Below are 14,748 nucleotides of genomic sequence, written 5' to 3'. Positions count from 1 at the left end.
ATCAAAGAGAAATTAAAAATGCATGCCGTGGAAGAGTTCGGGTCTTAGGAGGTTAAGAATGGCTACTTGACAACCACCCTTCCACTGAGACCACATCTGATGAGGCTTCAGGGCCAAATGTATCTCTCAGGTCCTTCCTGAATTTTTCCTATTTCTTTCTTTTATACACTGATGTAGTTTTTTAGGACTGCCATTTCCACTTCAGCTTCAGGTCCAATTCAATTTATTTATATAGCACCAAATCACAACAACAGTCGCCTCAAGGCACTTTATATAGTAAGGTAGACCCTACAATAATACCTTCTGAGAAAAAAGCCCAACAACCATATGACCGTATGAGCAAGCTATTTGGCGACAGTGGGAAGGAAAAACTCTTAACAGGAAGAAACCTCCGGCAGAACCAGGCTCAGGGAGGCGAGGCCATCTGCTGCGACTGGTTGGAGTGAGAGAAGGAAGACAATTTCTGTGCCAGGTCTTTCCTAAAATTTTCCTATTTCTTTCTTTCTTTTTTGCACTGATGTAGTTTTTCAGGACTGCCATTTCCACTTTATGGACACTTTGCACAGTATTCCAAAAGTTTTCAGCTTATTCCTCGTTCTATACTATTTTATGCTTGTCAAAATGTATTATCTTTGGCATTTTTCATATATTCAATTAATTTTTCATAGATTTAAGATGCATTTGATTCTTTACCAAGTCGTGTGTTACATGTAAACACAACACTGCTTCGTACTTTGAATTAGGGGCCTTTTTTATGGTTGAATGATTCATAGATAAGAGTTAAGTGTGGCACAAAGGACTAAAAATCATTCGTCTCACAAAAAATGTGAGAAACTCATTCATGTTTCTTTCCACAAATTATGACCCAGTTAGTCTAAAAACACAAACCTGTTACCGCACTACACCCACCGATCTTAGCGCTGCAGACGAAAGCGCAAATCTACACAGGATGTAAAGACTTAGAGTCGTCCCCTCACAGCTGAGCAGAAACTAGCTGTGCCCTTCTTTTGGTTGGCAAATGTAGACAGTAGAGAGAAATTAGTTCCGACCCTGTCATGTACAAACATGACAGGGGCTCACAACAGCGTTTGTGGATTTTATTTGGGTATTTTAGTAATTAGATCATGATTTCTGGAAAGAGACACAGCTGTTTTTCAGATGATGTTTTTGAGCTATATATATTAAGATAAAGGAGACACCTCCACAGCTGATGGGCAACTCAAAACAATACAGTATAAATGTTCCTGGGTGTGGGCGGGGCGCAGGCGGGGTGGGGGCGGGGCGCGGGCGGGTGGCAGAAAGCCAGAAAACAGTCATAATTATGGTTGACAAGGTTGAATGTTGTCTGTTTAACTTGCTGTAAAACAGTTAATTACATTCAAGAATCAGCTCATGTTTGAACATTTTAAATAAATGAGGGGCGGCTTTCCTGCACATTGTCTGCACATTAATCGTGCACGGCCTTTTCATCCAGATGGATATACAGCATGACAGGAAAGAAAGATGAGAATTACACTACACATCTTATATTCATATCTATATGCTGTCACTTTTATAATAAAATAAAATACTAACCCTGCACACATACTGATTCCGAGCGCCCGGTGAGAAGGTCTGGGAGCGAACGATGGTGCTACCACGCATGAACGGCGAGGCGTGACCCCAGCGGCCTCCCCGCTCTTTAGGTCGGACTCGCACCGGCTCCGGGAACATGCCTTCTGTCATGGTCGCCTTTTCTACCTGCAAAAAATATATGAACAGAACTTCTAATGCCAGATTTTTTTCCCCCAATAAGAATCTCCTCACTACCAAAGCATCACCTCGTACCTTGATTGTTGAGGGTTTGCAGACTGTCTGGTCACAGCGTCCTCCGGTGGTGATGCAGATTCCCTCTGCACACAGGCCCTCTGAGCAGGGAGCGGCGAATGCAATGCTGTTGCTGCAGCCGCTGTCCACTGACTCCGCCTGCCAACTCCTGAAACATGCACCAGCCTCATAAAGGTACAAACATGACAGGGGCCAAAACAATGTATTTATTTGTCAAAGCAAAATCTAGCCTGAGAGGAGGATAATGTCACCTTTCCGATGCTGCCTCCCCAGGCTCGTCCTTCTTCTCCCGCTCCTCCAGGTGGGTGGGGGTGTTGCGTGACAGCAGATTGCATGCAGTGTCCTGTAACATCACATTTTATTCCCTCAAACAAGATCTTCAGCCTTTCATCACTCCCCTCCCTCCTCTGATTGCTGACAAGGGCTGAGGCTGGCTTGGCTTCTGAGACACATTCTTGTCAATTACGCACTCAAACAAGCTACACGCCTGCAGGCCGTGGGCTACAAGCTGCTATTCAACAATGGGAATGTGAATTTATCCAAAAGAATAGGCAGGATTACAACTTACAGGATCCAGTGAACAAAATTAGTTTACTCAGGCTCAGCTCTTGGCACCACAGGCTGCGGCTTTAAGATGGATGTAGCAACTGTAATGTCAATCTGGTTTATAGACGCCATTTGACACGTTAATGTTTTGGGCAAAATGACTATATTTGGTCTGAATTCTCCCTGACCAGGTCGTCCAGACGCAGTCACACAGCCAAAGTCTTTGTTTTTAACTGATTTTTATCTGAGCAGCACCGTCCAGCTGCTTCCTGACACTGCTGTTATTGACTAAATAAAATATGTTTACCATGGCTCCGGGCCTTTGTTCGTCAACCTGGCCATCCTGGTGTCTGCGTTGGATGACGTTCCTCTGTTCAGGCCTCTGTGACTCTGTCCCATTCAACATCTGCACTCGCAGCCAGTGGTAAACCATCTCTGGGCTCCCCTCACAATCTGCCAGGCTCACCTGGGCTTTACCCTGCAGGCAAACACAGGACATTTTAATCTGAACTGTAACCTCAGTCTCCACCAGCAGTGGGGTTATGGTAGCTGAGCCCTTCAGACCCACCAGCAGCTCTTCCTGAGCCTGAGGTCCCAGTGAGCAGACAGACAGCTGCAGAACGCACACCGCCAGGGCGTTTGCTGGGACAGGAATGCGGAAGCCTTCGTTGAATGTCATCTGGGATTGTGGCTCCAATGCTGTACAACAGTAAAACGCACAGGCCCTGCTGCCGTCCAGTGAAATCAGGTGCACCTTCACATACCTGAAGAACAACGCATGAAAAGAACAAGACTCAGACAGACTTCTACTTAATGCGAATGAGTGTCCTCAGAGTGCTGAGACAGAAAACATTCAGAGTGTTGGCTCAAGTAAAAGGAACACTATAGGAAGAAGGAAGTTTCTACTCCCTTTGTCATTGAGTCTGCCTTTACATTAAACAACTATTTTAAAAATGGGCTGTTCTAAAGAGCTCAGTAAATTCCTCTGTAATAGGATGCAACATATCAGTTTGTGGAATTTCTTCCCCTGATATTCCACGAACAACTGCTGGAGGCAAACTGGAGATAAGTGGGTGCCTTTAAACGCAAAGTGCAAAGATCAAAGAGCAGAGAAAGTTTAACGTTTAACTGTAAAGCACAGCAGGGAGAATGACAGAAGCAACTGGTGATTTCTTTTTTACTTTTGAAGAAAATCATACAAGATATTCTTGTGCAGTGTTGTTTTGCTGTTGATATTTTATTCTTATTCCATGTAATAAAAACAGGATAGTGAGCCAATGCACCAGCCTGTGCACCAGGCCTATCATCTCAGTGGCCTGGCAGTCTCAATAAAAGTTAGAAAAGAAATGGGAAATTTAGCTAAACTAATTAATGATTAAAAAACTGCCTAAATTCTTTAAAAAGTTGACTTTTAAACTAGAAATCCAAGTCTGTTCTTTTTAACCTAAACTGGAGTAGCAGCAGTTTCACTGTGCATCCCGTAAACTAACCATCTGATTAATAGAGTCATCTCCTTCTGCCACTTTAACTCTTGTATTTCTTTCATTTTCAGAGCTGAAAGTACTCACACTTTATAGCCGTCTCTCACAATTGACCTATTTAAATTTTTGACTTGTAACAGATGCAGTCGCAGAGACTGAGAACTGGACTCCCACCTGTGAAGAGAGAATAGAGTTCATCCAGAGATATTAACGAGGAATGAGCTTTGCCACCCACGCACTGTCTGCACTAACTGCACTAACTCACAGCAGTCCCAGTTGGATCTGGGTGGGCTCGCTCGCAGACGTCAGCTCTTTCATGTATGACATCTCATCAAACTCCTCTGCCCTGTTGGACGAATGGAAAAATGGTGAATGACCAAAGAGTTTTCCCACTTTACTGGACACAAGCTTTTTGTTTAGTCTACTAAAGGTAGTCAAGCCTCTATGGACAGGATTATAACTACCTGAATTTATAATGAAATGCAATGCCATGCAAACACCACAGTCACAAATTCTGAAAGCGTTCTTATTTTGGGTGTAGTACTCTCCTTCTCCACTAGGAGGTGTTAAAGTTTAGCTTTAACACTGTGAGAATGGACCTCTACTCACCTTCTGCCCCAGGCCTCAAACACCCCGCTGTCGGTGGCCAGAGCATCCTCAGAAACACCTGCAGAGACTCTCCTGGCTCTCCTGCCACTTCTGTTGGCACTGTTTCCCCTCAGAGTAACTCCTACAAAGATTTGGAGTTAATTCAATGCATTAGCAGGTAGACTTTAGCATTTTAGGTAAGATCATATCTTTAGAGTCTCAGGAAGACCGCCTGCCTCAGGAAAAGCAGCTCACAGAATGAGTGACCTGTTGTCTCTTGCTGTCTTTTACTGATTAGACATTGTGTCATTTAGAATTTCTGCTCTTTTGCCTTTATTCTTTTATTGAGATCACGATAATTACCCACAAACTCAACTTCTTTGGGGTTTCTGTGAACATTTATTATAATTAAATCAAATTAAGTAGCTAAATATCTTGGCAGAGAGTGAATTTTAACTTTATTGAATGTCTACAGTGAAGATAAGGAAATGTGCTGAAAGACAAAACAAGATAATAACAGCAAAACAGAAAACAGCACAGTGACCGTTTTAATCATTTTGACCCATTAATATAACATTTTTTTTGTGAACTCTGAGTTAGGTTTATACAGAGTTTCTTCGCTTACCTGTGGAGGTGAAAGCCGCCTGAGCCCCACTGTCTCTGTGAATCTTGTTATCCAGTTGATGCACAGCGGCCGGGCTGACCGTTTCCTCACTGCTTATCATAGAGGTGTGTGATAGGGTTTGTGACTGCGCCCGTAGCCCCTCTAAAATACCGCGGCCCGCCTGCTCCATGTATTCCTCCGTCATCTGGGTGAGGGGACAGTCCTGAGGGGCAGAGTGGTAGGGCGTGTCCATTGGCGAGCTGGGCGGTGACAGGGAAGAGAGCGAGGAGCGGGAGGACAGCGAAGCCAGGGACTGCGGGGTGTCGTGGGAGCGTTTGGTTTTGCTCTGGGTCAGAGGGTCGGGGGTAAACATGGAGCAGTCTCTTGAGACGGTCTCTGGGGGGAGCAGGTAACGGAGGTGAGGGTCAAGGGGCTCTCCAGCGCCCTCGTGGCGCTCATATTGGGGGAGACCGTAGATGTCACTGAAACTGATGGAGCTGAGGGAGCCTCGGCTGGACGCCAGGGAACCCCGACTGGAGGCTAAAGAGCCGCGGCTGCTGCTGGACGACACGGTCAGAGAACTGGCCGACAGGCTGGAGGCAGACAAGACAAAGGAGCAGGAGAGAAATGGGTAGAAATCGAAATAATGCCTTTTATGAATTCAGTAAATGAAAACTTTATTTATTATAGTTATTTAAAGCTGTCTGCACTTCTGTTTTATTTTGATTACGATTTCACTTTAATTTAAAACTCCCAGTGGTGGCATACAGACGCAAAACTACAGAACATGCGACTCTTTATCCTCATGAGAGAGCAGACGCAGACAATGACTGAGGAACTTTAGGAGTGTGTGCTGCACCTTTTCAGCTGGGAGTGAAGGTAGGTGGTGATGCGTGTTGCCTCCTCCAGCTGTCTCAGCAGAACATTCCTCTTCTCCTGCTGCAGGATCCTGTTGGGAGATTCACTTCGATGCTTAAGAAATCCAGAGTTCAATGTATGGCACCACATATCAGCCAGCAGGCTTGTGTAACAGCTCACTGCGTTTTAATCTTACAGGATAAACTGGGCTACGAGGGCACCGGTATATTCCCTCTAAAAGAACACAGCTGCAAACCTAATCTGATAGTGAACGAGATACACTATGTTCTGGTTTCATGTAAGGAGAGTTATTTGAGGCATCCTTCCCCTGATCAGCTCATTTTTATACACACTTCAAACCCATTCTAAAAGGTTTTAATAAATGTTTAAAAAGTGTGCGATAAAAAGCTGAAACAAAGCGGGCAATAAATAAAAATATCAGTAACAAATTGTTTCTGCATGGAAACTGTTTTGAGTTTTCTTTGGTTTGTCATTTTTCCAGTGTGAACAAACCACATACGGAAACCTGCTGACAGTTAGTATGTAGTATGGAAATGGACACAAAGTCCAACAGCTCACTGTGATTTATGATGATGGATTTACAGCTTTTCATTTTAGTATGTGAGTATATGTGCATCCCCTTGATACAAAAAGAAACCCCACAGGCTGCTAAGTTCACAGACATATGACAGCTATGATGAAGGCAGTGGAGGCGATGATGGGGCAGAGAAGATAATAATTTCCAAATGAGCGTATGAAGATTGGAAATACTGATGCCCTGTTAACATTTAAACACAATGTGTACCACTCTCAGCTCATACAGTGTCAACGAATTATTGTTCCAAGTACCTTTAATGGATGTAGAACAATATGACGTGTTAGGTAAAGCAAGCAGATTTATAAAACAAAACAAAACAAAAAAAAACTGGCAGCACTTCACAGGCTCCATTACTCGAGAGGACCACATGACATCTAAGCATTTCCGTCTATATGACTTTATTTTTTCTTGCTATAAACTTTCTCTGTGGCTTCTCTTGTTTTGTTGTTTTTATGCCTTTCTTGCTTATTCCCCCCTCCCCCTGACATTTAAAGGGTGTAGAGGAAAAAGCTGGGTAACATACTTGTTTAATGGCCACTTTATTGCTTTTCCTTTCTCCTTTCAGTGTTCATAAAAAATTAAATAAAATATGAAAATGTTTGTATAAAGAGTTGTAATTTGAACTGTGATACACATTTTGTTTACTCGATCGCTTGACTACTGTTATGGTGAGAACATTCACCTTGAGATTATCTTCATTTGGCATCTGTTTGGATGTGGAACGAGTCTTCAGGTGTCTTTATTATTATATATCCAATATGGTGCTATTGGTGTGTTCTGATGATAACTGTTACTTATTAACCTGATATTTATTAAATAACGTTAAAGTGCACCTGACTGTAAATTATCGCTCTTACTGTATTATTTGTTTATGCATCTTAAATTTGCCTGTCAGAGAGCACGCTGTCATCATTCTCACCTCTGATTGGCTCCCTGGCTTTGGGAGCTCTGTGCCCTCTGCACCTCCTCCTCCAGCCTGGAGCGCTCCTCCTCCAGCTCCAGCAGCTTCTCCGGCGGGTGCTGCTGCTTGCTGACATGAATGATCTCCTGCAGGAGGGCCTCCTTCTCACGCAGGAGTTGCAAGAAGTCCCGGTCGCGGTCTGCCTCGGCCCGCCCCGACCAGCTCTCACTGTCCAGCTGTGCTAGCTGGTGCTGTATGCTCTGCACCCTGAGAGAGGAGTGGGAAAGATTACACATGCTGCATAAACCCTTTACATTTTTACATCGTAAATTTCATGTTCACTTTAAATTCACATACCATGATTAAGAAAAAAAAAATCAGTCTTTCAGACTCAGAACTTCATGATAATAGTTGTGGTTTAAAGTTTACATACACTCACATTCACAACCTCTGTGGCCCCATATTAATATTTTTATGAGCGGCTGCTGAATAAATGCTACCTGCAGCATTATGTACAGCTTCTGTTTACTCTGCACGAGTGTTTATAGCAACACGCGTACAATCGGCTCCACTTAAGACTGCACACTTGAGCCCTGCTGACGCTTCATGCTGTGATTTATAATGACAGCATTCAGTGTCTGTAATTTCTGCCCGAGCTACCTGCTGCATCAGCGAGTGCTCTTACAGGTGTATACGATCCAGATGTTTGCTCAGAGTTAATTGGGTTCTCACAGAGTGATTTCTCAGCTTGGATGAAATAACTGTGTTTATGTGAGATGGATTTCAGACAGAGTGACTCAGTGACAGAGCATGCAAGTTTCCACAGGTCTCCCCCCTCCCTCCCTGCCTCTCTTCCCCTCCTGATGTCATGGTTGGCACTACAGCTGCTGGGTCACAACAGCAACATGAATCTTTTTTTTTTTTTTATGTGTATCAAGCCAAAGTAATAACTCTGAGGATGTAACCTCTTTATAGCTGGAAGACAGTCTGACCAGGAATCATTAGACAACACAAACATCAGAAGTTTGTTCTGGATTTTCTCACCGTCTGTCATTTTTGTAAACTGGGTCATATAATTTCCACTGTAATTGAATTTTCTTATAATAATGACACATAGTTTGGATAAGGCATGACCTGAGTATGAAAGCAAAACTGCCGATTTACTCGTTTAACGACCCTCTCCTATGGCCATGAGCTGCGCAATCTGCCAGAACAGCATCACAGATACAAATGACCTAAATGAGCTTCCTCGTAAGAGTGTCAGTGCATATAGGCACGTAGGGTTGTTACCCAGTACACATGATGACATCAGCTGGATTAGCTTCTGATTTCAATGTTTCACTTTAATCATTGATATGATTTTGAATCCAGCCTTCAAACAGTTGATAATTTCCACTGACTGCTGTCACATCATCACATTTGTCCTCAGTGAATTAGTGAGAGATGTTCCCTTGATTTTTTTGAGAGATCCTGATGTGGTGACCTAACTAACACACAGATTTAACCGAAGTGGCCTGGGATGGAGTCACATTTACAGCCCAAATTACTGGACGAACCTGTGCTGAATTCGTAAGCACCCTTTTTTTTTTTAATGTAAAGGAATTCCATGCTTTATCCAGTGTTGATTTTGCCAACATATAATTTGGTCTACGCTATAGGGTGAGCTGGGATATATTTAGCCAAACAGTGTCTATATTAAATCACCCTGCGGAGAAACAGGGTTTGACATGGAGGCTGGCGGTGGGCAGTCCTCTCCCTTTGGCTGTGTGCACAAAGGCAGCACACAGTCAGCAGCAGCAGCGTGGCCAGGCAAGAATGTGACCACCCAGCTCATTCTGCCGGCCAGACATCGCTCAGCAGCCACGTCCACCGGGCGCAAATACTATTCATAACACATCCTCCCACTGCTGGTGTGTCATAGTAGTACGAATAACAAACAGCCAGGCACACTTACTTTTTCTTGGCTTCCTCGTACTGCCAGTTCAGTTTCACTTTGTCCACCAAATATGAGGAGTCTTGGGAAGCATACTGAAGAGAAACAAGGCAATGGACCAGATTACATGATACGACCAGATTATTTGGCTTTAGTCATTTCAAATTTATGCAGGGAGTTAAATAAAGTAATACACTCATCATCTGGGATGCTGACTATTAATTTAGGCGGCGTCTCCTACCTCCCCCATGATGTCAGTCTGACAGCCAGTGTCACAGTACTGCTGCAGATTGCACGAGTCACCCACGGTTCCAGTGCTGTTCGCCACCTCGCTGGCCGAATCGCTCACCGACAAGCTGCTTTGGAAGTTAACAGTCAGCTTAGCCAGGCTCTGTGAGAAAGAGGACACGTTATGTTCATTTCCAACACCATAATTATATTCTTAAATAATTCAAACCTTCGGATGATTCAGAGTTCAAAATAATCTTTATTTAACTTATACTGGGATATGTTAGAGATATGACTTCATTTTAATATACAGTCGAGAGTAGAAGACTAAGTTTTTGTTCTTTGGGAGCAACGGCCTGCTTCTTCCTTATTCACACAGGTGTACTCTGTCTTGCTTCTATTGATTTTCACTGCAAGATGTTAGCGAGACCTGCTATGATGTACGGTTTATGGACAGCGGCACTGTCAAAAAGACGAAAGCGCATTTGGAGGAGTTGGAGATATTAAGGCTTTCATTGGGAATGACAAGAATGGACAGGATAAGAAATTATTATAATAAAGGACAGATTAGGTTGAGTAGACTGGAGAGAAAGTAAGAGAGGCTGAGACAGTTCAGACAGTGGACATATTGGACAAAGAATGTTTAATATGGAGCTGTCAGACAGCGAGAAAAGAGGAAGACCTCAGAGAAATTTCACGAACATAGTGAAGGAGGTACATGCAGAGGGTTGGTGTGACAGAAGAGGATGTTAGGAATAAGGTGAGATGCATTCAGATGACCTGCAGTTGTGATCCCTAAAAGAAGCAGTCGAAAGAAGAAGAAGAAGAAGAAAAAAGGTTCAAATTTCTTTGGTGGTCACCAGAAATTTGTGTGCAGGAAAAACCCGACAGCTGTTTAAATGAGTTTGACACTCTTGTGTTAGATACTGGATAAGACAAATAATCTCCTTTATTATCCAAATATCATATAGGCTGCCTTTTTCAAAAACAAAACAATTGAGAAGTTTCAGTAATTTGAAATACACATGGTAAAATCATGTCTGTGTTCAGACAGCAACACCTTGTGAATTGTTTGTCCTATTGTGATATACCAAATGTAGCTCATTTTCTCTTCTTCCCAAAACCGTTTGAATGTTCTCTTTAGCACAAACGGTAGCGGAGTTACGGTCACTTAAAGATAGCTTGGAAAATGCCCCCACAGCCAGAGTGGTAAAAAATAAAAATAAAATAAAAGTTAACATCAAACCTTCTACTAGAAAGAATAACATAAATACTAAAGGCCAAAGAAGACGAGTCTGAAAAGCTCTGGAGACCGTTTTTTACTTTCTCTGTTATCAGTGTCATTGTTTATTGTGAATCATGCAGAGTTTGTTTTTATTGAATTATTACAGGGAGTTTTTAGCCAAATTAAATGCATCTGCTTCAGTTTATGTGAGTAGGTACTTTAACGCGTTTGTATGATAAACGTTTGATCGTTTGCTTTTTCTTAAATGCCTTGTGTGAATTTTTCTTTTGATAAAGAAAAAAAATATTAGAAAATATTGTTGGAAAAAAAAGTGTCATCTGCCTCCACTGCGTGCTCAAAAAAAGATCGTGATGCTGCCAGGAAATGCATCTGCAAATGTGGTCATCATTATCATCCTGTTACCGCTCGATTATTCATAATTTATTGCTGCATCGTATATTTTGCTCTGCTGACAAAACCTGAAACTTGGTGGATGATTCAGATGTCTGGAAATGTGCTTTAATAATAGACAATGAGGCGAAGTAGCAGAGGCTGACAGACACTAGAGGTCAGTATCGAACATGTCAACAACAAAACAAAAAAAAAAACTATGAGAACTTCTGAAGCTAGCAAGTCAACATGATCTTTAAAGAAGAAGGGGAAAAAAAGAGACACCTGGATGAGGTCCTGCCTCTCCTTCTCGCCTGTGCTGATGGCCTTCTTGATGCTACGCAGTTCGTTGAAGATGGCTTGAGCCTCGTCCAGCTTGTAGTTTGTCTGACTGGAGGACATCTTTCTGTCAATCCTGGAAGGTAAAAAAGACACATTTTATATCTGCTAAGACACTCTTGGCTTTTGCAAATTATAATGAAACTCATTCCTTTGGAAGCTCTGATGTATAGCAAGGGCTCTCGAAACATTATGACCGAGTGGCATGTAATGTGGTTTATTTTGATTGTTTTGTAGTTTGTTTGGATTTTTTTTTTTTTTTTTTTTTTTACACTTTAAAAGTGGCTGTTACATTCATTGAGAGCAAAGGTAACTGTCAGGGTAACTGAAGGCCCATGTGACTAATTCCCTGCGATGGGAGGGCTTTTAGGGCCTTGTTTATGAAGGACAGGAGCATGGGGATGGGTTTGTGTGGCATCAGCAGTGATGTGTACACTCCTCTGATTTTTATAAGGAAGAGCCAGCGAAGCGTGAAAGGGAAGCTGTTCAGAATTACTGGTCGATCTACGTTCCCACCCTCACCTATGGCCATGAGCTCTGGGTAGTGACCAAAAAAATAAGAACCAAAGGGCAGAAATTAGCTTCCTCTGAAGGGCAGCTGGGATGTCCATTAGAGACGGGGTTCAGGAGTAGAACCACTACTCCTCCAAACTGAAAGCAGGAGGAGGTGGCTTCCCAGCACATTTGATGTGAGGCGTTCCTGGACTTACCAGGAAGAGGGCCTGCGGCAGACTCACTGCATGCTGGAGGGTTTATATGCCTCTCCTGGCTTGGGAATGACTCAATATCCCATGAAAGAGCTGCAGGAGATGGTGGGAGAGAGGTCTGTGCACAGGGCCCAGATAAGCAGTAGAAAGCTGGTGGATGAAGGGAAGCCTGCTGTGATGGGAACACCAGAATAGTTAAATGTGAAAAGAAATGCCACCTTGTTCTTGTGTTTTGTTTCTTTATCACAGTATGACATGAACTGTGAATTAATTAAATGTTTAGTAGTGCAGTCAGCACTCATGGAGGCCCCATAAAATGTTAATAAAGGCAGTCTTTAACCCACAGGCCACACTCTGAAAGCTCTGGTCCCAGAGGGCAAACCTTCATGGTTTCAGTATTTTTCCTATGTTCTTAAAAAGCTTAAAACCAAAGATGTTTGAAAAGACATCTGCTGAAAATCAAATTCAATCCAACTAATGAACTGAGCTATGAAGACAACACAAGACAAACCAGTTTTTTTATGGTCCGACGGTTTTAACAAGCTTGTGTTCTCGTGTGTGTTTTTGGAGTTACAGCTTTTTTAATTTGCTACGTCTCTGTGTAAGTAGCTTTGCTGCACTGTAACAATGTAAAGTTTCCCTTTATGACCTCCAGGGCGAAAAGTTGCTGCACGGCTGTAGCTAACGTGGGTCCTAATAAACTAAACTAAAGGTATATCAGCATCATGCATGTCGGTGATTTTCTAAGTGAGGTTGAGAAGGATATATGAAGCCCGCAACCTGAAAAAATTCCAGAAAACTGAACATTATTAGTTAATAATATAAAAAGATTCTTAAACAAATATATTATTTTTTTCTGACAATCATTCATGAGTCTTTTGTCATTTTTGGGCTTCCATAGAGGTCGATATCAGTTTAAAAGTTTAAACTTATGTTAATGTTTTCAAGCATATTTGTACATCTTTGACTTTAAGACAGAATAAAACTGAATCTAAAAGTAATAAGAGTAAGTACCAAAAGAAGCACAAGGATTAAGAATGAGAGTTAATCGGCTCTACTGAACTGTTATTTATCACCAATCTGACTCTGACTTTTCTCAGCAAAGCACCTACCTTTACTTTCTTATTTCTATCTAAAGTAGTTTAAAATTAGGAATGAATCTCTCATTCACTTGCAAAACAAGATACGGTGCTTTGTATTGGAAAACTTGTCAGTGGTGAGTAAAGTCACAAAATAATCAGATGAACATCTGAAGTCTTACTGTACTGTATTCATGAATGAGTCAAGTGTTTCTTTAGACTGTGGTTAGTTCAGAAATACTGAAACTGCATGTGACAGACCGGTATAAAGGCTCCGTTCGTTTACTTTCAACAATCAGGGATTGTTTGGGCTCTCTCTGATTTAGCAGGTGAAATCTCTGTGTGGGTTTATCCTACAGATCATGACATTAAAAAATAAACAAAAACATATCACAGTACACCAAATATGTCCTATCTGCGTATTTCATCATGCTTGCAGAGTAAATCTTGTATCCCTAGTCTGTGTGTGTGTTAGTTAGGTAGGTGGTTGGTTGGTGGGGAGCTGGAAGAGCACAGGACCGTGCCTCCTCCGTTAGTGGACCTGGCACGTGGCCTCCCCTCTCGCCACAACCCGCTTCCTTCACTCTCCTTCAACAGCAGGTACTGTTCATCCACCCGACCCTGCCTCTTCCTCCCAAAACAAGCCCTGCTTTGTTCCCCCCGGCCCATTGGCAGGGCCGAGGAGTTTATAGGTTTATGTGTTTAGCAGAAAACAGGACACTGCCCACCCTTCTGTGCTTGGCTGTATTGAACCCCCCCACCTCCCCCGTGCTGTACAGCATCATATATGCTTACATTTATTTTAGTTCAATTCTTAGAGCGGCTGATTGTGATGTTGGCTACAGAAACAGGTCAGAGGAAGCATGTGAAGCATCCACAAATTCAGAGAAATTAATCAAGATAAGATGGAGAACAGATGAGACGTCTGTATGCCAAACTGTCCAAAAGATTAAAACTCCTAAGTCCAACTCCTGAATTCTTTAAGTCGAGCAATGAAGATTAAGGAGCAGACGGGCTCTACACCAGAAACTGTTGGTTTGCTTTATCTGATGCGACATGGCGTGGAGAACAATTAGCTATATTGCTGACAACAGCTGAGATTGGAGAAAAAAAACAAAAAAAAAACAACCCCAAAACAACAGCCGTAGGGTTCCTCATGGCCTCAGCCCTACCGGGTGACCCAGAGGGAACAAAGGGACGCGCACACACATACACAAAGGCTAACAAAGACATAAACACGCATATGAGCACGTATACACACGTAAAAAAATTCAAGAAGAGGATGCGTCTCCGTTTTCTGCAAGCTGTGTATTCTCCTGTCTATTCTGGGAATCACTTGAGTTGTGTATTATCTAAGAGATAAGGGACTCTTTGCCAGGACTCAGGAAGTGCAGAGGAATTTGCTGCCAGATATCTCTGTGTTTTTGAAACTGCTTTCAAGCCC

The 14,748-nt window shown here is 42.6% G+C and overlaps 1 protein-coding gene across 1 annotated transcript in view; it reads right to left on the bottom strand.

The window, feature by feature from the left end:
* Positions 1-14,748, bottom strand: part of wwc3 (WWC family member 3) — a 47,551-nt gene that overhangs the window by 6,205 nt on the left and 26,598 nt on the right. The window contains exons 6-19 of the mRNA XM_085151708.1: positions 11,465-11,594; positions 9,578-9,727; positions 9,358-9,431; positions 7,422-7,670; positions 5,906-5,995; positions 5,068-5,639; positions 4,464-4,584; positions 4,120-4,200; positions 3,942-4,028; positions 2,942-3,137; positions 2,681-2,851; positions 2,079-2,170; positions 1,828-1,975; positions 1,576-1,740 (exon numbers count right to left, since the gene is read on the bottom strand). Coding sequence (XP_085007834.1) covers positions 1,576-1,740; positions 1,828-1,975; positions 2,079-2,170; positions 2,681-2,851; positions 2,942-3,137; positions 3,942-4,028; positions 4,120-4,200; positions 4,464-4,584; positions 5,068-5,639; positions 5,906-5,995; positions 7,422-7,670; positions 9,358-9,431; positions 9,578-9,727; positions 11,465-11,594 — 2,326 coding nt within the window. The remainder of the gene's footprint in view (positions 1-1,575; positions 1,741-1,827; positions 1,976-2,078; positions 2,171-2,680; positions 2,852-2,941; positions 3,138-3,941; positions 4,029-4,119; positions 4,201-4,463; positions 4,585-5,067; positions 5,640-5,905; positions 5,996-7,421; positions 7,671-9,357; positions 9,432-9,577; positions 9,728-11,464; positions 11,595-14,748) is intronic.

This window comes from Neolamprologus multifasciatus, chromosome 23 (assembly GCF_963576455.1).
Source record: "Neolamprologus multifasciatus chromosome 23, fNeoMul1.2, whole genome shotgun sequence".
NCBI lineage: Eukaryota > Metazoa > Chordata > Actinopteri > Cichliformes > Cichlidae > Neolamprologus > Neolamprologus multifasciatus.
Note: the sequence above shows the minus strand (reverse complement) of the source record. Positions and strands in the feature narration are given on the sequence as shown.